The sequence below is a fragment of the Pagrus major genome, chromosome 5 (assembly GCF_040436345.1).
Source record: "Pagrus major chromosome 5, Pma_NU_1.0".
In the NCBI taxonomy this organism is placed as follows: domain Eukaryota; kingdom Metazoa; phylum Chordata; class Actinopteri; order Spariformes; family Sparidae; genus Pagrus; species Pagrus major.
This window is the reverse complement of record NC_133219.1, coordinates 35,870,843-35,895,905: the sequence shown is the minus strand read 5'-3', so window position 1 is coordinate 35,895,905 and position 25,063 is coordinate 35,870,843. Positions and strand designations below refer to the sequence as shown.

The window sequence follows — 25,063 nt, the reverse complement described above, 5'->3', positions numbered from 1 at the left end:
AAGTAAAGTACAAGTACTTAAGTACAGTACTTGAGTAAATGTACTGAGTTAAATTCACTCCACTGCACTAATATCTCCCTGCTGGTTCAATTGAAAATGGTTTTATTAATTGCACATTATCAGGCTCAGCACCACTGCTCTTTTTTCTTCTCTAATAAGCAGTTTTCTTTGTTGCCTTTACATTCAAATGTGTTTTGAACAAATGGCATCCCATCTGTTGATGATAACTATGTAATGTTCATCTACTGTAGAGCCAAACTCTTTATTCAGTGTCTCAATATTATTCTACATCCTGTTTTTTCCCCGTCAGACTGATCCATAAACTCTTTCCTTTATTCAAAAATGATATTGTCTGGTAACAGACCCAGAACTCATAAATTAATTTAATTTAATCAGCTGTAACTGAAACAATTGATCTAGGAGAGTAGTGACCTCCTCCCAAAGGTGCCTGTTTTTCCCCATTGAAATGTAACATTTACAAGAGTACCAGCTTATTTCTCACATCTCCAGCAGGTGTCACTATTCCTCAAGTTTTAGTTTAGCCAATTAACTCGAGGTCAAGTTGCTATAAATTAAGAATGTGCTTCACATTTTCCAAGAGCCAACTAATTTTTTCCATCTTTCTTCTGCAATGTTTTCAAACACTGTCTCCCAACTTTGTCTCAAACCTTCCAATCATAGTTGTAGTTGTACATCCCTGGTAATAGAGGCTTTAGGGTCAGATATGGACTATCTTTTAGGTGAGTGCTCGTTCAAGTTTCTTGGACAAAACACAATATTGGGCCCTTAAACCCCTGATACCAAAATTGTTGAGGCCCCAGATCTGGTCTACACCAGACACGTCCCTGTGGAATGATGGCACTTAGGCGGTTCACTCCTGTTTGCCAGGAGCAGGCCATAGTATACACAAAACAACACTGAGACTCTTATTTCAAACATGCTACTATCTCTACCTTCATGTGCAATACTGATTCCTGACTTTCATACTTTGTTTTTATATTATATTTCTTATATTATTTTTTGCTTTTGTACTGTTTTTATTCTATATCCTGTGATGTTACACCAAATAGAGTTGCACTCTTATTTTTGTTGTATGCTGAGTTTACAATGACAATAAAGGAGTTCTGCATTCTGTATTCTGTAATATGGCCACATGTCAGCCAAGAATAAATAAACCAGAACTGGCCCAGAAAATGTATGATCTAAAACATTATTTCAATGTTAATATATTTATACATTCTATTTTTTTTAAAACATACACAATGTTAGTTATACTTTTCCAATTACTGCCTGACTGACCAATTGCGTATGAATTCTGAAATATAAACAGATAATCTAAAAAATATATATCTAGAGATATTTAGGCATGTAGTGGGGTTCTACTTTAAACTCCTCAAAAACAAAAACAAAACGATGGCGTAGTCGAAAAATGATATAGGGAAAATACCTTTTAATTACACCACCCTCCACAATGCAGCAGTGGAAATATTTACACAAGTGAAAATAACAAACAAACTGTACAATATCTACATAAGGTGAAGATTGAATTCTGCAGCAATCCAATAACTTCAAAGAAACAAAACAAAAGTTGAGCAAACCAGTTAAACTTCTCTGTCTCAGATGTTCCCTTCCCTGTGAACACCATAGCAAGACTGACTCTAAATGGCCCTCTTTTAAACCAAAAAGCCCCTCCCCTGGGCGTATCCACTTTTACAGAATTAATCAATTTAATGATATTAATGGGCAGAGGAAACATCTACAGGCTGTTTAAACATGAGTGTGCTTCACACACTCATTTTACCCTGTCATCTAAACATTTCCCCATAAACAAAACAAGTGATTTGGCCACACAATCACCATGAAAATAATAAAACATTTTTATTAATGGTCACATGACCCTGGAGACGCGCGTCCCACTCTTTTTAAGGGCGGAAATGGTTTCGCCTCCGTTTTGCCTGCATGGCCGAGGACAAGGTGAGTGTGAAGCGTTTCATCCATTTGTGAGAGAGTTCGGTAAAGTTCGAATCTGAATCTAAAAATTCAAATTTTTAGATTTTGTTACAATATTTTGTTATAAAATGCAATGACAACATAAGATTACAATGAATGGATACATACTCTGATGTGCGGCTTATTCCGGTCATTCAAAGTACAGTGAACATGATATAATCATCCATTGTTACTATATTGTTCAATATAAGCACAAAAAGCAAATAAAACAACGCAACTTTTCTTGCACATAATTGCCATTCTTCCCTAATTATTTTAGCTTTGGCCATTTTAGAGGAGTGTGTGTTGTGAGTGGGGCTTATTTCATTTACTTTGTCCCTGATTGTAATCAATGTGTTTGTATCCTCCGCGGGTGATTGTCTGGTGTGGTTTATTTCATTTATTTCGCTCCTGAATTACTTTTGTTTTGCCCTGTGTGTGTGTGTGTGTGTGTGTGTGTGTGTGTGTGTGTGTGTGTGTGTGTGTGTGTGTGTGTGTGTGTGTGTGTGTGTGTGTGTGTGTGTGTGTGTGTGTGTGTGTGTGTGTGTGTGTGTGTGTGTGTGTGTGTGTGTGTGTGAAAAATAGAACAAGAGAGTTATGTTGGTAGAGTTACTATGCAACGTAAACATGCAAATCTTTTAATTGAGGGGTCACAGGCAAGGCTACCTGGCGACACTGGTGAGCCAGGTATTGTCTTGCTGTATCACCATGATCTTGGTATGTGAAGAGTAAACTCAATCGCATAAGTGGTTGTGATGACATCAAATTCAGTCTACAAATCAACATGATGTTGAGTTAAGGGGGTGAACTGAATGATTTTGATCATATTTACTGATGTAAAGTGAGAGCTCTTGCAGTTTGGCTCTGCAGATTTGCTATTAGTGATTCCCAGAGCAGTGAGCGAGAGTCAGGTTCCGTCTAGTTCTGATTAATCGCCATAATCCATCAACTGCAGCTGCAATAAATGTATTAAATTTATCGTTTCCCTCCACATACATGTGGTGCCCTTTTGTTTATTTATTTTGCCTCTGCCCCTCAAAACATCCTGAGTCTGCCACTGTCAACAACAGTATCCTGGTATAATGATACCTTGGCAAACTGCGTGTCTAGTGTAAAGACTAACATTATTATACAGCATGAACCTTGTTCTATGGTTGCATTTGATATCAAATACTGTAAGACTTTTACTCTGACTATTCATATGGGTGGTTTTCACTTTAAACAAAGTAATAACCTATTTTATCACCATATCTTTACTTTTACTCAAGTAGGACTTTTGCAACTTTTTAAATCACTGCTTGCCAGTTGCAAATCTTTGTACCCCAAATAAAACAAATATTAAAAATGACTTGAAAATTGAACACATTTTAAGGAATAAACAAAAAGAATTAGATTTTTTACTCTTACTGAATATTTTACTTTGGAAAAGTCAAATTTCTTCTTTTAATCCACTCAAAAATGTGTTTTTCTTCTTGCTCTACAGTTGAAATAAATTATTGCAGAATAATGTATTTGTAGAGTTTGACACTAGAAAGCTGTTTTCACATTACAAGTTTGATGCAAACTTCCAATGCAATTGAAAATATTTGGATATTCATAAATTCTGGAATTTTTTATTTAATTTTTTTAATGTGATAATTATTCTTATTTTTATTATTATTTTGCAAAAACCAGTCAGACACATATTAAAGAATTTTGTATGTCTTTATGTGATTGGAGCAGACCTTTAAAAATCTACACATTAAAAGACTGGGAGCATCTCTGGTTCAGTCAAAATTATATTGATTACATGGAAACATGAACTTAGTATAATTGTCAAATATAAATGTCATGCTTGGCAGTTGTACATTTGGCAATGAATATGTCCATATTCACTACTCATCTTTTTTCCAGGGGCTTCTGGAGTGACTTGCCTACCTGGATCCATACCAAGAGGAACTTATCCACACAACAATACTCCATCAACATCATTTTTAGCCATGCTGATGTGCAGTAAATCACAGAATGCACAATAATCAGAGACTCTATTAATTATTATTAAAAAAAGAATATAAAGACTAAGTGCAGCTTGACTACATACATCACTCACACTGCATCTTCAGTGTCTTAGAGCATCTTAGTTGAAGAAGTCCTCTTCTCAAATAATGAAGCTACTGAAACGAGGCTGGCTGCTGTGGTTGCTGAAGCTCAATGTTGTTCTGGGGTCACTATGGATGCTACTCAGTTTCACCAAAACAAGCTGGAATCCTACCTTCAGTCTCAGCTACAGCCGGTTGGAGTACACCGACCTTGATGGGGATCCAGAGAAAATGTGTGACTGTTCAGGAATCCTGCAGGGAGAGAGGGAGGCATTGGAGCAGGCCAAATTACTGAACATCATTAAGACATTCAAGGACAGCACTCGGATCCCTGACGAGTATTACATCAATGCAACAAAAGACTGCAGGTGTGTTGCTTTAAACTACAAGTTGCACTAATAATGTTTCTCTAAGCCATTTTTTAAATGTGCTAAATTTAACATACATTCTTTGGAAGCATGCACTACATTCCCTATGTTATTTGTTCAATGTTGTGTATTTACAGGAAATTCCAATTAAGCAGGAAATACTTAACATTCCCTCTAAGTCAGGAAGAAGAGGACTTCCCTCTGGCTTATTCTATTGTTGTGCATCATAAGGTATTTCTAAAGCCTGAATTGACCTTTAAATACACTGTAATAACAATGGGGTAGTAGTCTAAACAATTCATTTTAATAATTGTTTAAAGGGGCACTCCACCGATTTTATACATGAAATTGAATTTAAATGACACAAGGAGGCTGTTCAGACCTGATTGAGACTTATATGAAGAAGTAATTAAAGAAAAAAAAAGACGGAGTTGATGTAGTCCTTATGCAATGTGCCTGATGGACGTTTTATCATGGGCAAGGCTGCATGGTGATATAGTCGGCAAGCCAGGTTCTGTCTTGGCAAATGTCATACATAAAGGTAATTTTTTTTGTCAAAAACCGCATCTCCCAGTGATGTATCGGCTTATTTGCACATGGAGCCGTGGATCTGAGATCACTAAAGACACATGTTGAGATGCATGTTAATGCCAGGTATGAACTGATGGACTTCAAGAAGTCAGTCTGTGAAAACATCTGTATAATGTCTTCTGTGCCTTTGGAGGGAGCTTTCCAAAGTTCTAAGAAATAACCCTGATGTAGTTATAAGATTATCTCGGCAAAGTAGAGATGTGAATTGGTGGCAGGGGTTTTAATGAAGGTTGCATTTTTGGAAGTGTAGGATCTAGTGTTTTTGGAACTTGCCCCTCAGGACAAAAAGTCAGGATATCTTGGCCTCTGCTACTTGAGTTTTTTTTTTTTTTTTTTAAAAACAATTTCCAGTTCTGTCTCTTGAGAGTCCTCCAACTTTATGGAACAGCAACTGTAAGATTATAATTTTAGCTCAAAAATATTTACTATTAATATGGTGCTAATAAAGGTTATCAAGCAACCTGCTAATTATTCGTCCACCAAGATAACAGCCTAGTCTACTCGATAATACCAATAACTACTCTTGTGTACAGTAAAAAAAATAAATAAAATCCCTTATTAATCCATGATTAATGGTTATGAGTGGCAACTCAGAAGCATTATATACATCCATGTATTGATAGATTGACATCTTTAAACAGGCACAATGAATCTAAACAGAATTAAAATCATCACACTGTTTGTTCAGTGGTTGTTCCTTATCTTGGATGAGGAGGACTGTAGTGTAAGTTAACAGACAGGCATGCAGATTTAGCATCTACACAGGCCATGGCACACTGGGGTCCGCGGACCTGTGGTCCTGTGAGAGCAGTTCAAACTATTTTATGAACTCTGGGCCATGTCTGAGGATGTGGAATTGGTGATAGTTTATCACGTAGGTTCGGTGCTCTATCCTGGCAATAAACCGTCATTGTTGATGTTGCCATTTGGCCTTTGATTCTTTGATGTCCTCGACGATGTCCTGGTGTGTTTGGAGTTGTTTTATGACTCTCAGGGGAATGTCCTGAAGACACCGGGCTGAGTGAGAGGATGCCCTTATAAATGGTTGAAATAAAAGCAAATACATGCAACAATAAGTATATGCAACATATACAAAAATAATTGAATTCATTGTTTTTTTCATATACTCTAGGTGCAGAACTTTGAGCAACTGCTTCGAGCCATCTATGCACCTCAAAATATTTATTGTGTCCATGTGGACAAAAAATCCGACATCTCCGTCTTCTCTGCCATCATGGGCATTACTTCCTGTTTCCCGAATGTCTTCATGGTCAGCAAGCCTGTGAGCGTGGTCTATGCTGCCTGGCCACGAGTCCAGGCTGACCTTAACTGTATGGCTGATCTTTATAACGCCAGCACAACATGGAAATACTTCATCAACCTTTGTGGTCAGGATTTCCCACTGAAAACCAACTTGGAGATTGTACGAATGTTGCGTTCATTGAGGGGCGGTAACAGCTTGGAGTCGGAACAAATGCCTGAAAGAAAGAAACGGAGGGTGACAAATGCTCACCAGATAGTTGATGGAAAAATCCAGGTACTTCTTTTGGAGATTCTTATAATTTGCTAAATTTGCACAGTAATTTTGTCATTGCAAAAACCTTGTTTTGAGATTGATATTAATGTCTGTCACCATCATATTAATATATTTTTTTTCAACTGTCTCAGGCAGTAGGAAAGGTGAAGGACCCACCTCCATTCAACCTGCCTATTCTGTCTGGAAATGCCTACATTGTGGTTAACAGAGGCTATGTCCGCAGTGTGTTGGAGGACAACCGAATACAGACACTAATCGAGTGGGCCAAAGATACCTGGAGTCCTGATGAGTTCCTCTGGGCAACTATTCAACGAATCCCTGGTGTTCCTGGATCAACATGGCCTCACCCCAAATATGACACGTCAGACATGCATGCAGCTGCACGACTGGTGAAGTGGCAGGGGCAGGAGGGGGTGAATGGTTCACTGAATGTAGCATACCCAGAGTGTCAAGGCAACCATGTCAGGTCAATATGTGTGTATGGTGCTGGAGATCTACAGTGGCTGCTTAAGCAACATCACCTCTTTGCCAATAAGTTTGACACAGAGACAGATCCCATTGCTGTCTACTGCTTGGAGAAGTTTCTAAGAGAAAAGACACTGGCTGAGTTACAGTGGATGTATTTTTTTATGGATGTAACAGATAATTAAATGGCATGATCAACAGATATTCGTCAGAAACTATTGGAATTGAAGCTGCAAATATTTACTTCAATTTTGTGGTCGACTGAGGGGAAATTAAAGTTAAAATGGCATGATCAGCAGAAGTTAAGCAGAAACCAGTTGGAAGATTCCTGGAAATGTATTTAAGAAATTATGAGTTATTTATTAACTGCTTATTGGAAAATAGAAGACATTATAATCAAATAATGTTCTGTGTTACATTCTAGGTAATTATTGTGGTAATTTGTTGGGAATATCAAAGAAATGTCAAATATGTTGATGGATATTTACCACCTTGAGCATACCCTGCTATATTGTATAGTTAACTCTAAAGGGAACAATAATGTGCAAAATTATCATCATCTTGAAGAAGACTTGAAACCAGTGATTGACACCATAAACTCATTAGCAAAATGTTCACTGAGGAAATAAATTAAGTGTGAAGTAAGGTCATTTTCTCATAAGCTTACATACAATTGGATTTATGTGTGCAACCAATGGAGTAGCCCCCTGCTGGCCACAAGACCTGGAATTTCTGTTCACTTATAGTGTCTTTTTATTCAAGATGCTGGGTGGTTGGTTCAGCTGCGCCACCCACGTCAAGATAATTACATGATCGCAGTGACATTTCAGTGGCTCTGTGAATTAAAAGACAAAAACTACATGGATGAATTGGACGCATTGGGTGGGAAATATGTTCCAGTGTCTGGTATGTTTATGCTGTATGCCACAGACACTACAGCTGTAAACAAATGTCTACTTTTGGAGTTTCACTCATGGTCTTGACTACTCCCAGGGTGAGTATAACAAGTCCTATTGCTGCTAATCCAGCTGTACATCAGGTTATTTCATAGCTGTCCATCAGTCAGTAAATTACATCAATATACTAAAAAGCCCAGAAAAAAAGTCCTTGAAGCATTTTTCATGTGAAAACAGCATTATATAGCATACCAGGTTTAGTTTTTGGATGTGCTTATGTGCAAACTATGGAGAACCTGCAGTAAAACTCGAAGTTGTTTCTACTGGTCAAATAACAACTTTGGAGAAGATATTTGACCCCAAATCTAAAGCCAAACATACAGAGCATTAACTTCAAAGCAGCAATGTCAATTTGAGTGGGCCAAAATGACTCTCCTATCACAGTCCCAATGAAACCTGACATAGCTGGAAAAGTTGCTTAAAGAAGAACAGGTAGATGTGAAGTATCCAAATGTGTAGCTGAGTTTGAAGATGTGTGTGGTCACAGTCATGGATCACAACATGAACCATGCCTGGTGTTATCCCATCGCAAGATGGTCTCTAGTTTATAATTAATTTGCATTTACTATTTTTTGGTCACTAAAAAGGGGTCCAAAAAAAGGATTAATTCATTCTCTTCGATTCAATGTTAAAAAAAAAAACTTAAGGCAGTGAAGTTGGTCAACTGAAGTCAACTTTTAATTATTATGCAGTGTGCAACATATACATTGTTGTGTATGGTATATATTTTGGTGCAGGGGAACACATATTTAATGAGGTAAAACATTTGACATATTTTAGAACAAATGAATTCCTTGCAAGCAACAAAGAAATGTGTACAAATATAAGAAAAAGCTACTAAAAGTAGACACAGCCCAACCTGCACAGTGGGGAGTCTTTATACTGTACCTCTCAAACATCAGGCAACATATATAGTATCTTCATCACTTCCTAACAGTCTCTCTCTCTCTTTCTCTCTCTCTCTCACACACACACACGCACACACTCCTAATAACCATCACAAAAATGACCAATTTTGGGCGAGTAATCGTTCCAGTTCGGAGCAATCTCAAACGGTAGCAACTGAGAGCATGCAACACATTACTGCAGCTACAGATAACTGCTATTTTGCTACCTTCTTTATGATATGATGTTTCACAGTGATATACAGTGTTAGTAGAACAGCCTACAGACAGCCTTTTAAAGATTGTATGAGATTTTTGAATGAGACGGTGACATGATGTAAAAGGAGCCGCCTTCAACATTGTAAACATTTCAAAAACCAGCTGAGACATTCTGTTTCATGCCATTACAAACTGACGAGGTTACAGTACAGTACAATAACTATTTCGGGTGTGGATCAAATTCAGGTAAACATTGACTCCCTCAAATTAAATAATGTAACCATTTATAACACAGTCTATTGACAGAGTTAAGGTGTAGTAACATCCCTTGTGGGCTATGATACGACTTCTGTTGGCATGTATTTGGTTATAAGGTCAAAGAGTCACAAGCCTGTGGCTTCAGAGAGTCCATACTTACCATGGGTTACAAAAGGTACATATGGCAACTGACAGGGTGGATTAATACATGAATGTAACAAAGTCAGTTAGTAATTCCTCCAATGTGAATTACGTAAAAAAAAAAAAAAAAAAGTATTGTTCAACTTAAAAATTAAGTCAAAGAAATCAAATGATACCATTCAGAATGGGGAACACAATCAAGTGCTGTATAACATACGGTAGTAAAGGATAAAGCATCTTCCCTTCAGCACAGTGACAGTCTCCGTACTGTAAATACAGTATTATGTTCAGCACCCTCATGTTGGTACTTTCCTCAATGAACAAGCAACTGCCTGATGTTTTGTACAACAGCATCTTCCACTCTTATCCATTTCCAGTTGTTGGTGTAACAACTATGTGCCGTACACGTCATGCTACAGGCTGGCTTATATTCAGGTATGCCGAGTACAGCAAAATGCTGTAAGGGGAGGAGATTGGCAGCAGTCAGGTATCTTGTGAGTGTCAAACGACGGAGCTCCCCGTCTTGTCGGCTCTGAGTGGGAGAGAAGACAAAGAGAGGGAATTGTTGTCAGATTTTAAAGTAAATGACAGTCATCAAGTGAAAACGTGCAGATGCAGACACAGTTGCAGATGATTTTAGGACATGAAATGTGCCTACTGACATTCCAACTATACAACACGTTTTTCTGTAACTGCAACCTGACAAAATCAGCATTTGTTTGATGTTTCAGTCTGTACCACAGTCATTGTTAGTCATGGACAGCATTGCCACTGTTTTTGCACAGCAGTTATGTGTAAACCACTTCTTGATCTCTGCAGTGTCAGCATGCAGTTTATTGTCAATACTCAGCTCTCATTTCTGCCTTTGTCTCTGTTAAGATCACTCACAGAGAGGAAACTATAACCCACTACTTACTTAGCTGCCGTGTCTTGCAATTCTGTATCCAGTCTGGTTTAGCATTGGGTCAGAAGGCAAAGAGCAAAAGTTAGTGAGGGAGGTAAAAAAGTGAAGTGGGGGTGACCATATTGTCAGTACACATGCAGTTGCTGGGGATTAGTAGCCTGTATCCACATTGCCAAAGGATGGTGAATGGGAGGGAAGGAAAACAAGCATCTCTGAAGTGGGAGTGCTCAAGGTCAAAGGAGTAAGGCACAGATGCACTGCAATGCATAGGGTGAAATCATATTCTGACAATAAAACATTCAGAAGAGTCAATATTTTAGCCATAACCACTCAGCTAAACACCTTTTTTTATAAGCACTGGGTCGATGCCAATATTAAGTTTTCAGACATGGTACATGCTCAGTGGCACAACGCATCTAACATGGCCCCTTAGATAATGGAGAGGGTTAAAGCTTTTATATTTCCACAGATTCATCTCCACTCTATTTCCACTAAAGCATCAGCGAGTATGTAATTGTGCTGCTAAGAGACCCTTTTTCCCTTTTACACTGTAAATTTGGATAGAAATGGCTAAATAGGAAGCAAATATACATAAAATGGCATGTATCATATTCGACTTTATATTCTAAGTTCTCACCAGATAAACAACATCATTGGTCAGTGGATGTAGGGAGTTTACATTTTCCTGATGAGCGACCAATAGTCATGTACATGGCCGAAGAGGTCTGACTGATGTCTCTTACGCTCATTTCATGTACTATATAGCTTTGCTATTAAACTTGTGTCCTGAAGTGAACGTGTATGTAACATTGTGACCCTACCCTCTCACTGAAGTTACATAGTCCAGAAACAAGTGACAGGGGGGCAGAGTGGCTGTGACAGAGACACCATTCACCCTATTACAAGACACTGTAATGTTGTTTAACCTACGCTCATTACGGGCTCCCACACATCTCTCCGGAAGACTCTGTTAGCCAGCTGCAGTTTAAATGCTGTACCTCATATTCTTTTACACTGTGGGAATATTTTGCTGCCAACTATGAGAAAGTCCACTGAAACTCCTTGCAACTGTTCAATTTGGAGAAAACCGGTGTTTTTCCATTTTGAGTCTGTCAAACTTTGCATTATACTTAAATTTCAAAGTAGCAAATGATCAGACCAGCCGAGTTTTGGGAGTGACTGCATTTGTATCTGGTTGTTCATGCAAGCTACCTCAGGGCGTTCATTTAGTGGGTTTCCACTAAAATGTCACATATGAGAGATGAAATGAACCAGTTTACAGGGACGGCCACATCACAGACTGAAGTAAGAAAATCGATATCGGGCTCGTTTTGTGTTGGGTAAGGAGACAGCCAAAGGTCAGTCAAAGGTTAGTCCCAGCATGAGGAAGTTCACAGCAGCTTTAAAGGATTTTTCCGGGAAGAGTCTATACAACCAACTGATCAACACAGGCAGATTAGGTGAGTTACCTCATGCAAGCAAATTTGTGTATACCCCTCTCCTCGTCATACCTTAGGGCACAGTGAGAGATGTAATATGAGCATGTCTAATTTAGGCACTAGAATAATTTGCACTGTGATTCTTCCGAAGACATTCAGTGTGTATTTCTTGACTAATCTGCTTAAAAACACATTTGGCTCGATGACATGATTGCATCAGAAACTACAGTATTTGTCATGTTTAAATAAAACACACACCCATGTACACAACATTTACATAAATATGAACAGCTGCTGGAAACAGAAGACTCTATTCATTTTAGCTTCAACAGACATGACAAACAGGTTTTTTACTTTCAAGGGGAAAAACTGCATTTGCAAAAAAACAAATTCTAGTGGAGGAGGGGGGGGGGAGTAAATTAATGTGGTAACACAAGTTGCTCTATGCTGACAATAATGGCAGACTGTATTCATTTGATTATTTTGAAAGCTTACAATATCACTCAGTGGTAAAAAAAAACAACCTGATATCCAAAGGGCAAAATGTCCCTGTGCAGGTAGTATTGTTTCCACCTTGCGTGGCAACCTGAAAGTGAAGTGCAGATTCCTATATTAAATGTTAATACAGGCTGACTCACTTTACAATGCTGGGTGGAATATGGACATACTCCATTGGGATGATTTCTCCCAGCTCCTGCAGACTATTCACATACTTGATCTTGCTGCTGAACTTGGAGCTGTAGAAAACAGAAATCACAAAGGTATGTCTCAGTAATGTGCTGATTCAAGTGAAAATAGTTAGGTGTTTCGGGATTTTTGGTGGTGTCAAGTGCTGATAGATCAGTAAGTACGCTCGTAGAAGGGGATAGTGAAATACTGTATCCTGGGAAATGTGCCAGTGTTCCTATGTTCTGGCAGCATGGATTTAATTACTGTTAGAATTAAGAGTGTCATTTCTGAAATTGGTATAATGTAATGTATAGTGTAATGTTGAGTCTCATATAAATGTGAAGTACAACAGTGAGACCTTATGAAGGGTCTGGTGATTCCCAGCAAAGTCCGTATGAACCAGGAGGGATGGACAATGATGAACATCTTCAGGTTTTTCTTTAGTCTGTGGGACAAGAGGAGAGGCACACATGGTGTGAGAAGAATATTAAGAGCTTAATTACTAACTATGACCTATTCATTTATTATCAAGTAGATATTATCAACTATAACTGCTGGCAGATATAAAGTACACTTTAGAGTAGGAGTAGACGTGACAGGCACAGCTTGTTGTTCTTTTCACAGTAAGGCTGTTTACTGCTCTATTAAATAGGGAGTGGGAAATGGTTGAATAAAGTGTTTTGTATTTATATATATATATATATATATATACACACACACACACACAGTATATATATATACATACATATATATATTAGTACATAACTAAAGTCATAAAGTTCAAAACAAGTTCATCACACACAACTGTTGTGTGAAAAAAGGTTTATGTTTATCCCAGTCAGTTGGTAAAAAACTATGAAAGTATGCCCCCTACTGGCCTACCTATGAACCTGTTTATGAATAGTGATGGGAGAAAAATACAAATAAAATAAACAATTACCAACCAAGGACTGAGTTATATTTCTTGCATCACAGTGAAAACCTACAGATACAAACAAATTATCAAGTAAAACTCTTTAGGGTGAACATGCCTGATTTTAATCATATACATTTTTTTTAAAGTGATATGGTATAAGTAATCTTTCTAAAAATTATTTAATTCATTTTTTAATGGTGAGGGTTAATTTACTTTTCCAATTTAAGGTTTGATCTTTCTTACTATTTAACAAATGTATTTGACATGTTTAACCAATTCTGAAGGGGTAAAACAAAACGATGTAATAAGGGAATTCAGATTGAAGAGTTTAATTAGTTTTTTTTGTTACACCCTACATTAAAAATAGATAGTTGTGTAAAATGCAGCAGTGCTGGAGACAGTGCAGTCGGATCAATGCCAATCACTCACATATTTTCTGGTCATTTATAAAAATTCACACATTATGTGGTCAGGGTGATTCAGACTCTTGAGGAGAGCCTTCTCTACAAGATTCCCAGGGACCCAGGACAGTGGCTGGACATTGTACAAGAAATATACTCCATGGAAAAACTCCCTCATTATCTAGGGACTAAAGCAAAGACCCATGCACAACGCTGGGGAAAATGGACTGCACACAAGAAAAGAAGTGGGTCAGGTGTACAGCTGAATCAAAGGTTGTAAAGAAAGTGCAGTACACCCCCCAACACATCCTTTTATTTGATTTCATAGTTATTTTAACTGTATTTCCTTTTATTTCTTTATTAACAATTCTGTTTTGTTATGGGTATTTGTGTCTACACTGTTTAAAGTAAATGATAAAGATGTTTTGCCAAAAAAAAAAAAGGTGGCATGGGTGGCTTAAATTAGTGGTGGATCATCCATCTTAATCTGTGTTTGTGTTGAATTTACGTAATATTAGACATCACAGCTGCTGTGCACTTGTTCGTGTGAATATTACCTTCTGTCTATCATTTGGTAGCACTTTTTCATCCACGTAAAGCCAGGCATCCTCCTGCGAGGTGTTGCACCGTTCAGGTAAACTATCATGTAATCCTCTGCCACCATTAGTTCCAAGGTACTTATTACATACCTACAGACACACCCACCCCCCCCCCACACACACACACACACACACACACACACAATAGAAAACACTGTGTAAGATAGGCATACAGTATGTTATCACACAAGGAATGTAACAAAAGAAACACAAGCAATGCTCTCGTTAACTAAACAGTATTAGAGTAAGTAAATCTTGTTTCAAGCCTTGCCAGAAGAGTGAGGCTTGCTACTGCAACATATCAATTTCAGAATGACATGTCTCAGTATCATAAATAGGTGTGGTGTTCAGCTTTCCACATGACTTGTTTACATATCGACATATTATTAGCATGTACTGTAGCTTCACTTACAGGAAAAGGTTTTCCATTACATAATTGTAATTTTCACAGTTGCTGTCTGGTAGGAAGCAGGCGGCAAACACGATGATGGCATTCTGTTCAGCATAATAGCCTGAAAACACAAAACATAAAGAGAAAAAAGACACTTACAAACCTGAGCTGGTCCTGTATGAAACTTTTTTCTCAAAACATCTAATCTAATTAGTCATTCTGACCTACTAATTCAAGTTGGCACTATTGTTAACATGGCAGACGCTACTTTGGGTCATGGTTAGGCAAAACTGACAAGACATATATGTCTTCAGTCTTTTGTTGTGAGCTGCAGAGTTTTGGCCGTAGAGATATCTGCCTTCATTTGAATAGAATGGAACCAGATGGCAAGAAGCTTTTGGCTGAACTTTCTTAGCAATACTGAGAAATGCTCAACAGTAACAGAGTGCTTGCCTTTAAAAACTCTACAAAACAAGGGAAAAAACGTCAAGATGCGACTGCATGGAAAGAATCAAATGGGAGGTAATCAGCAGAGAGCAAGTGATCAAAAACTTTGAAACGTAGAGGAAGAACTAGTCGGCATTCATTTTAAGCATTTTATGTTTGCATACCTCCGTGTGAAATGACTCTTTTGTATGGCTCAATGCACTTCATATCAATACGATGCTCCTGCTCTCCAATCACCACGCTCCTCCAAAGCCTGCTGTCCCTGCTCTCCCCTGCTGCTCTGTGTCCTACGATGGCATCACTTGATGCTGCTCCTGCACCCACATCAGACTCCTCTGAGTCCCCTGTTTGTGACACAAAGACAGCGGATAAGAACATTAATATTAACAGGACGACATAACAACAAATTTATATTTTGTGTGCAAATTCAGACATGTTTGTATTGTGTATTCAGGTGTGTGGCTGACCGTGTAAGTCAGCCTCGTCAGGTGTGTCCAGCTCATCTATGTTGACATCCAGCTCATCACCGGTGTCCAAGGCCTCGTCCTCTGTGTCCAGGGTATCATCTGAGGGAAGAGACCCCTCACTGCGGTCCAGCGACACATTCATTGGTGGAGCTGCCAACTTTCTCCTTTGATTGGACCCGCCTGACAGATCTGCAGAGGACGGTTGATCTGGTCAAAGAGAGATGATTTAATTTTTTTCTTAGTTGTAACATGTAACATCCAGGTAGTTTCCCCTCATATGACTATGTTTTCAGAAGTCTTCAGAAGACTAATAAGCTAACTAAACTTCAGAAACTAGGGCAAGTCAACATTACATTACATTCTTATAGATCGTCATATAAGCGCAGGATTTTATAGCAACTAAGAGTACAATATTCATGTGTTAAGCATTTATCACGAAATCCAAGTCAGCCTCCTAAATCTTTCTGATTTTAGATGCCTAAAAAATGTATGAAACAGTCAAAACAGTTTGCTAACACACAAAAAACACTGATATCCATCTTATAATTTACCCTCAAGACTGTACCTCTCATCTTTGACCTGTAAGGTGCAACAAAAATCAACAGCACTCAATCCTATCCAAATAGTTCAAATAAAAGCAGCAATATAACATTTACCTTCTCTGTTATCCATCTCCTCAGCAGCTTCCTCACTGGAGGCCATTTTCATCATCATCCCTGCTGCACCTTCTCCCTGTTGGGAGTGTCTGCTCAGAGGCACAGAAAGACAATAATGAGCCACAACATAAATTATCACGGCTATCATCACTGCCACCATCGGCACAGCTACGCATAGTATTGGGCCAAACAAGACTATCATCTACAAAGAAAGAGAATCTAACTTTTCCCATGACATTGAATGAGGAAGATTGTAAAATCTGTTCATTTGACTCCAAAAGATTACAGAAGTGACAAAGCAGACGGAGAGAACAGGAACTCACTGCTTCATTCCCAGGCTGCACGTGTGGGCTGAGGAAACAATACTGAGCAGTGTTGCTACCTCCCCCCTAACCAAAGCCCCTCTAACAGACTCTGATTACCATAAATCCTAACAATAGAGAGAAGCAGTACAGACAAACCAGCACACATGAACACAGGCACAAAGACACACTCATACACATCTCTGTCTTTGGATACCTACCTTTCCCTCATTCTTTCTTCTCCCAGCATGAGTGACTGAAACACTCTTTCCACTATCAAGTCACATGACCACTTGAATATGGAAAGATCTGCTGTGTATGTACGTAAACACGCACACACAGTAACAGACAGGGGAGGGTTTCCCAAAGAGGGGGCGGGTCATCAGACTTACAAAGTGGGGCAAAACGAGTGCCATGGTACAACTGCTGATGAGGAACAATTAAACTGCAGTGTATACACACACCCACACACATATGCAATGTGTTCTTGTACTCATGTAAACACATTCAATATTGATACCAAAACATGACTTTTGATTTGGACTTCTGATTGAAAATTACATCTTGGTTGATTACTTGGTTGACTTACTGTAAAAAAAAAAAAGGCTGCTTATTTACTGTAAGATATCTAAAGGATTGATCACAATTTAAAATTGATCTGTACTGCCCCTTTGTGGGTAAAAGACAGTAGTGCAGCTCTTCGGTTTGGAAAAACATTTATAGATCCACTGTTGATCTCATTCTCGTTCATTGGCTTGAAATAGACGGAAATCCCTTAAAATCATGTTTCAGCTTTTAAGACAGGACACCTGTATATGAAATTACATTTTCTTGCAAAGGAGATGGGCCTATCAGTAGAACATAAAGTATTATTCGATACCAGAAAGCACCAAGATGTTAGTGTTGAGCTTGCTGAACTTACAGTACTGAGGGGCAAAATTGAAACCTCACCTTTCCAGGAGAAAGTGAACATATTCCTCTGGCACATACCGCGCATGATCTTCCCTTTCAGTGTGGACATCGGATTGGTAGTACGATTGTCCATCAAACTGGTAATGAGCGTGGTCAGACTCATACTGACTTTGGCCATCAGCTTGATACTGAGAGCACTGGAGTTCAGAAGTGTGCATGGAGTTAGAGTCATCTCCATACGGGCCCTTTGTTAGATATTGAAACTTGGAACCTGAATTTTGCAAGCTGTACTCGGCACTGACCCCGGGTTCATAATAGCTTTCAGCCTGCTCAGATCCGTACTGCATGGCTGTGGCATCAGTAGTAAACTCAGCATAGACATCTGCAGTGTTTCGCTGGCTGTTGGATTTTGTATCCACGCAGGCCGGGTGGGGGCTCAGGTTTTCAGTTCTTTGGTCAATGTGGTGGTAGTTGTAGCCATACTGGGTTTGGCCCTGAGTTAAATTCTGACTTCCTGTCCACTCGTATGCAGCATTCTCGTTGGCTGGCTGGGAGGAAAATTGTGATGTCACTTCTTGTTGGTGTCTTCTTTGAAGGGAACAGGGGATGGGGGATTGGTGAAGAGAGGGGAAATTCAGAAAGAATTGTAAATAAAAATGGTATGCAGTGAAACTCATCTATCTGTGTCCAGCCTATGTATTTTTCTTTTTTTTTACTTTTAAGATTTTTTCTTAAATGAATATATCAAACACACTCAAACAGCCAAATATACTCTTATTACAACATAATGGCTTGCAAGAGTTTCATTCGACCCAGCTTGTTCAGTAGACTGGTGACTTTGGGTGGAAATTAAAGGTACCCTGTGGAGTTTTTGACCACGAGTAGCACCATGGAACATTTTTATTATGAGTGGCTTCCTGTTTAATTTGTTCTTGTGATCGCGCATGAGATCACATGCTTGTACATGAGTACACGGGTTTTGGATTTACATTCCTGACATTATTCTACTGATTAAAAGGTGATTATGTGTTGGGAAATTGCTACAGCAAAAGCGGGGAAGATGAGGACTATGAGCAAAGAAAACATGGATGTAAACAATGAAAGGTTTAAACATTAACAACAAATCTACTTCGCAAATGTCTTCTGAGGAGGGAAATGTATTCAACGTGTTTGTTAGGCCTCAAGGACACGTACAATGTGGTATGGTGAGTAACACTGAACGTAAGCAGTTTGTTTACATGAACACTCCCCAGGGTACAGTTTTAAACCACCAAAACAGAGCGACATAAGATTCTGCTTTACAACCCAAAAACATATACCATTCATCCATATAAAACCATATCTTTTGATATGTGCAATAGTGTTGCCAAAAGTATTGCAATATTGATACATATTGATACTGAATATTTAAAATGGATTCAATACTCATTATTCACAGTATCCATACTCCAGTACTGGCAGCGTTTTTTTTGCTCTCCTCTCCGACAGCATGTTGACACACGCACCGCTGTAGCGCCCAATTAGTCCCACCTCCTCCAGAAGTAAATTAACTAAGATGCTGTTTTGTTTCACACACAGCGCACAAGCTTTGTTATATTTATCTTTTCATAAAATCTGAAAATCTTGTCAATTTTTCGAATACAGTATCGAATGTCGATATTTTTCAAGGTATTGTATGGAGGAAAGAAATTCTGGTATTGTGACAACCGTGTCTGTAATAATAAAGATAATAAAAGACGGTCTGCTTCACATACAGTATAACAAACAAATAACACAGATATAAATATGATGACATGTTTTCCTAATGTAAAGTTGAAGCAACATGGGCAAACTTTTATTGTCTGATACATTGGGTATTACCTATGCACACACTCACACACCGGCTTGCCCGCATACACTCACACCCACACCTTGTAAGAGCGCTAGGGGAGCTGTTTCCATTAGCTGTTGTGGGGCTCCAGCTGTAATGAGGCAGGTAATGCATATTTAATGAGGCGTAAACAGATTTATAAACGCACACACAGAGCAGCAGATCAACGCTCGCTGCCGAACACATGAAACACATCCACACATACACATACACAGTTTGTTTTCTAACTCAAACACACACAAATACTCATAATCTGTTTCTGTCACATCACTAATATTTATTCTCACGTCCTGTCTGTCAGTCACAGCCTGTCACTCATCCATTCAACATACTCACACACACACACACCCACACACACAGATGATCATCAGACTCAATTCCAGGAGGGCCTTGTAGCTCGATTTCGCCCGTCTGTTCAGCGAAGCTAATATTCCTCTGATGTACAGACTCCATTGAGAAAGCTTTCGAGACTCAAAAACCCAGCGGAGAACTAAGGGAGAGTGAGGGGAGGGGTGGTTGGCATGTGTGTGGGTGTGTGTGCAGGACAGGCAGATGTGAGCACAGGCATTTTTTATTCACTGGCTGTTAGCAGCCAGAGAATAGAAAGTCTGTCGTGAATAAAAGCAAGAATGCTGGACAGATATTTCTAAATCCTTAACTTGTAGCCTATCAGCACAATGCAACTTCCCTTCACTTCCACTCTGTTGTGGTGGAGGCTGAAAATCTCAGAGAAATCGAACCAAAACTCTCTGCATGGCTAGATACAAACTAGATGTAAATGAGAAAATATGTTTTCTTTTATATTGTCTTTATTTATGAAAAGATAATTCATTTGCATGTTGTTGCGTGACTTTTGAATAACTGTAAACGTGACAGAATTAGGATTTCACAGTGCTTAAGACATAAACAAACGCTTTAAGGCCACTATTGTCAAACTGTGGTACAAGTATGACTGGTAGTGTGCAAGCTCCCTGTAGTGGTAAATCCCAGAAACGTTTTTGGAAAATGTTATTAATTTAATTTCAGCCTGCTACGTAGTCACGTTCATACACATTGTATGCATATATCATCCATGATTAGTTGAAATCTAAACTCAAACTGTGATGGCAAGATAGTAAATGATAGTTAAACACTACAAACTTGGCTCTAAATAGGAACTTTCGGGAAGAAAAGCCAGAGCAGGAGTACATTTTGAGCAGATGAAACTGAAGTTGACAACAGCGATCTGAGCACAAATGCTAGTGACTACGTTAGCAGCGCCTCTTAAGCGTCCGCAGCACTCGCTAATGCTAGCAGCAAACAGTGCAAAACGTTAATTACTTGGAGAGCCTACATTTTTTTCTGGGCTAAAACACGATGTAAAAATTTCAAGGAAACACTGCTTTAAGGTGTGTTGCTTACCTTAAAACGGGTGAATAGCTATCTCGAGAAGCTGCATGGTCTCCGATCTGTTGTTGAGTTGACCATTTATCACGATCAGCAGTCCTTACAGGTTGTTCATCGTAGTAATCCAGTGTACTCTGTAGGAATCTGTCCCTCTTTGGCTCCCCTGTTTTTAAATCTGTTTGTTGACTTGAAAACTCTCCAGTCAGCTCCTCAGTGAAACTTAGCAGATCAGAAGAACCTAATTGTTGTCTTTCTTCCCTCTCACTTTGCCCTGGTGAAGTCCATTTTGGAATATCAGAGTGCTCCGTATCAGTTTCCTTCTGCTCTTCCTCGTCATTCTCCTCTTCCATCAAATCTCCAGAAAAAGGTAACCCAAGTCCTCTGTCAGTAGAAATGCCTGATTCACTCAATGGGGTACCAATAGAAGAGCTGGAGTGGGACACCGAACTGTTGGTACAGACAGGTGATTGTGGGTCAGAAGTGGTTCTAGGTGTGTCCTGCCCCCTCCAGACTTTAAAGTCACCCAAAGACGTAGGACATGGTGGAGGTGCAGAGGGTGACTGCCCACCCTCATCTGAATCTTCCATTGAGATCTGTGAATGAACATAAACTTCCTCTCTGGTTTTCAAGAAATGATCTGATGGATATCTTAATGATGGAGACATGCTTCTGGCGACAATGCTTGATTTATCATCATCGTTTCCGTCTTCTGCCTGTGTTTGACTGCAACCTGTTGGTCGTGAATCCGACAGATGAAAAGCTTCAGAGTTATTTGTTGATTGGCTGGGAGTGATCATTTCTGGCACCATGCAATGCTCAGTGGCATGATCAAGACTTGCTTGGTAATGAGTAGATAAAACAGCTGGATTTTGCTCTGTTTCTGTACTAAGTGGACTGTCAGTACTCCTGATCATTTGGTTTTGCCTACTTTGTTCTGTGGTCCCCTGTTGCTCTCTTTGTGAAGCTTGGGCCTGGGATTGCAGTACTGTGGCAGCGTAGGAAAGCATGCTAAATGTCTCCATGGATCTTCTTGTTCCTTTTGATTGCCTGTTACCATGTTTAGGCCTATCACGCCACTCTCTCTCAGTTTCTTTCACTGTGCCAGACACAATGATGTATTCCATTTCTAGGCCTGATGATGAATCTCCGTCAGAATTGGACCGAAGTTCATCTCGACTACCTGCGTGAAGGCCGTCGGGGCTATACTTCATGGCGTCTCTCTCCCCCCCAGAGCTTGAGCTCAGAGACATGGTTTCTGTTATTTTTCCCTCCTTTCCGTTGCTCTCATTGTTCGGACCACCTTGGCTTCTTGTGGCAGGCCCATCTTCGTTGTAGGCCGTGGTGACTGGCAGATCATGTGATGATGAAGTTGATTCAGAGCTATCATGTTTCTTGGAGACAAAATGGTCCCAATCAACAAGGCTTGGGGATAATGACTGGTCAGTCTGAATTTGAGTCTTGGCATCTTCTCCTGGACATGAATGATGACTGGCTGAAGTGTCCTGAATGACAGTCGAGGAGTCAACCAGAACAAATGGGGAATGATCACTGTGTTGCTCTATCCAGTCAGTTTCCACTGATCCTTCTCTACTTTTGTTGTCGTACTTGCTCTCAACTGAACTTCGCCCACTCGTGATCATGTGACCCAATTCACTAGTTCCCTCAAAAAGGAACACCTGGTTGGCTGGTTGTTCTTCATCTGAAATTACTGCTCTGTATTCCAGAGGATCACCCATAGGCTGTGTCACAGCTACAAAAGGACTGGACTGCCCCTCTAGCTGAACCATGTCTACTATGGGGCTAGCATAGGCATCAGGGGAGGATGTCAGGCTCCAAGTGCCAGCTCCTACATTGTCATACTCTGAAGTGGAGGTGACCATGCCAGGCACAGGTAGGTCCCACATGTCAATACCTTGGTAAGAGGAAGTCCCATCTTCTGAACGATCAGATACCAAGTTCTGGATGTCATCGTCACCTGTTTCTTCACCCTGTGTTTCACTTTCGGCCTCCTCTATGACTATTTTAACATTGTGTTCATTACCTCTCCACCTCACTTCGTCGACAGCCTCACTAAGCACTTTGTGTATACCGCTCTCGTCCTCTATAGCTTTATCTTCTTCCACCTGTTTGCTTGCATGTGTCTCAGGAGAATCACCGCCATCCAATGATCCGATGTGACTGAGGTCTTTTTCATTTTCAGGTCCCTCTGGGCTTGTTATTGTGGAGGAACTGTCTTCCCGTATGGTGGTGTTCCACATCACCATTCCACCTTCAGAGTATCCGAGTGGACTTTCCACAGATGTGCCTGCCCCAACATTGGAGTTCATCTGACAGAAAGAACCTGATGTTTCAGACAAGTTGTCAGGGGTCGTGAGAGGTGATAGACTGTCATCTCTGATTGTCATATTCCACATATCCAGTGATTCTGGGTAAGATGTGGTGGTTCCGCTATCTGATTTGAGAAGTCCCTTCTGAGCTGAGTACGTCCAGAAGTCTAGGAGCTCCATCTTTCTGTCTCCTTTTTTTCCTTGTACCCCTTCATCCTCTTCTTTCGATGTGTCTGGTGTTAAAGTGTTTAGGATTGCTTTCTTTCTCGACAATGAGGATGTTTTTTCTTTCACTCCAATGATGCCAGCCCTGCATTTTCCAGTTACTTCCTCCTCTGGTGGTGTCAACTGCAGACATGCCAAAGAAACAGGGTTCCATTCATCCTTAAGTGCAGTATCTAGGTTCCAGTTGTCGTATGATTCAGTCTGCTCAGTGATCAGGCTAAGCTGGGGTTCAAGGATTTTTCCTTTCTGGTGGGCCTTCTCTGGCTGTACAATTTCTTCTCTGCCTTCTTCTCCTGTCATATCATCAACTGACTCTTTCCCTCTAACATCTTCCAGAATATTCAGTGGACTCTCAGATTCCTTGGTCCTATTCCAGACATTATTATCACTTGAGGTTAATGCTCCTTGTGTGTCAAAGCCAAGATCATCCCAGGTCTCTGACAATGACGATGACACACTGTCCTTATGCTGCAGCCCATTGATCCTTTCAACTACATCTTCTGGAAAGAATCTGACCCCGCAACTGCTAGGTGGACGACTGCCTACCACACTGTTGACTGGGGTTGGAGGAACCACGGTATCAATCATGTAATTCCCATGAATTTGACCATGATTATCAATTGAAGAATTTCTACTTTCAAGCCCACCCAGTGAATTGGGACCAGAGAAATCTAACAAGCTCAGCTCTTCAAGTTCGGAAAAGCTGGAGCTCTCTGCTCTTTTTTCTCCACCTGCTCTTATTCCAACATTTGCCAATTCTCCTCCTGTTGGCATAGAGTGGTCACTGCTGTGTAGAGGGTCAAAACTAAACAGGTCAACGTTGTCACTCTTATTTCTGCTAGGGCGGTGCTTCCTCCTCTCAGGTGGGACAGGAGGGGAGAGGGATAATAACCCCAGGGGAGAGGGGTTTCTGAGGAAAAGTCCACCTGGCCCTGCTGCTGGCCCGCCTCCTGCTATAACTTCACCCACTGGGCTGTCATCACTGAGGAACACTGAACTCTCTTTGGAGGAGCGGCTGCTGCGGATGGTGGTCATACCGCTGTCAGGGCTCACGAGCTCCCCGCCAGCACCAACTCCTGCACCTCCTGTGTCCTCTTCACCATCTGCCATTACCCTATATACAGAGACAAAACTGTCATTGAATTGTGTCAGTGTTTGTCACAAGGCCTTGAATATATTGTTTCCAATCTCAGAATTCATGTTGTGATGACTTTACTGAAATTGGATGAAACAAAATGAGATGGGTGCATTTTATTACCTTGCTATTGCCACCACATCTCCGCCGCCTCCCTCGGCTCTCTCTGTGTCAGAACCGTCCATGTCATTGATACCAGATGACCCCTGGGAAAACTCCACGCTACCTGCCACTCCCTCTGTGGAAGAGGTTCTACTGCTGGGGTGGCAGGCTAATAGAGAGCTCCGCCGGTCAACAAAGTCCTTGAGAAGGCCTTGTATTTCTTCTACCAGCAAAGGAGGAGTACCAGAAAATGAGGTGGTGTTTATAGGGATGTGGTACACCTGGAGACTCTCCCTGGCCTCCAGTTCACCAGAAAGAGACCAGCTGGAAGACTCTTCCAACTCACAGCAGATCTGCAATGAAGACAGTATGTTGTAATATCTTTTGTTTTTCTTTATTGACTTTTTAAAACAATAGTTTGACATTTGA

The 25,063-nt window shown here is 40.1% G+C and overlaps 2 protein-coding genes across 3 annotated transcripts; one reads left to right on the top strand and one right to left on the bottom strand.

The window, feature by feature from the left end:
* The first annotated feature begins 1,956 nt into the window (after window positions 1-1,956).
* On the top strand, window positions 1,957-7,230 carry LOC140996197 (beta-1,3-galactosyl-O-glycosyl-glycoprotein beta-1,6-N-acetylglucosaminyltransferase-like). The gene is made up of 5 exons (XM_073466507.1): window positions 1,957-1,974; window positions 3,883-4,435; window positions 4,573-4,666; window positions 6,159-6,563; window positions 6,695-7,230. The coding sequence occupies exons 2-5, from the start codon at window positions 4,134-4,136 to the stop codon at window positions 7,211-7,213; spliced, it is 1,320 nt and encodes a 439-aa protein (XP_073322608.1). The 5' UTR covers window positions 1,957-1,974; window positions 3,883-4,133; the 3' UTR covers window positions 7,214-7,230.
* Window positions 7,231-9,470: 2,240 nt separating this feature from the next.
* Window positions 9,471-20,936, bottom strand: LOC140996303 (protein prune homolog 2-like). 2 transcript variants are annotated; one of them, XM_073466660.1, is made up of 10 exons: window positions 20,861-20,936; window positions 17,629-18,174; window positions 16,376-16,464; window positions 15,720-15,926; window positions 15,417-15,596; window positions 14,827-14,926; window positions 14,373-14,504; window positions 12,857-12,943; window positions 12,468-12,566; window positions 9,471-10,018 (listed from the first exon to the last, which is right to left on the bottom strand). In XM_073466660.1, the coding sequence occupies exons 2-10, from the start codon at window positions 17,934-17,936 to the stop codon at window positions 9,988-9,990; spliced, it is 1,233 nt and encodes a 410-aa protein (XP_073322761.1). In that variant the 5' UTR covers window positions 17,937-18,174; window positions 20,861-20,936; the 3' UTR covers window positions 9,471-9,987. The 2 variants fall into 2 exon arrangements, with proteins under 2 accessions (XP_073322761.1, XP_073322760.1); XM_073466659.1 differs by having other exon boundaries at window positions 17,629-18,177; window positions 20,861-20,926.
* Between the last annotated feature and the right edge of the window lie 4,127 nt (window positions 20,937-25,063).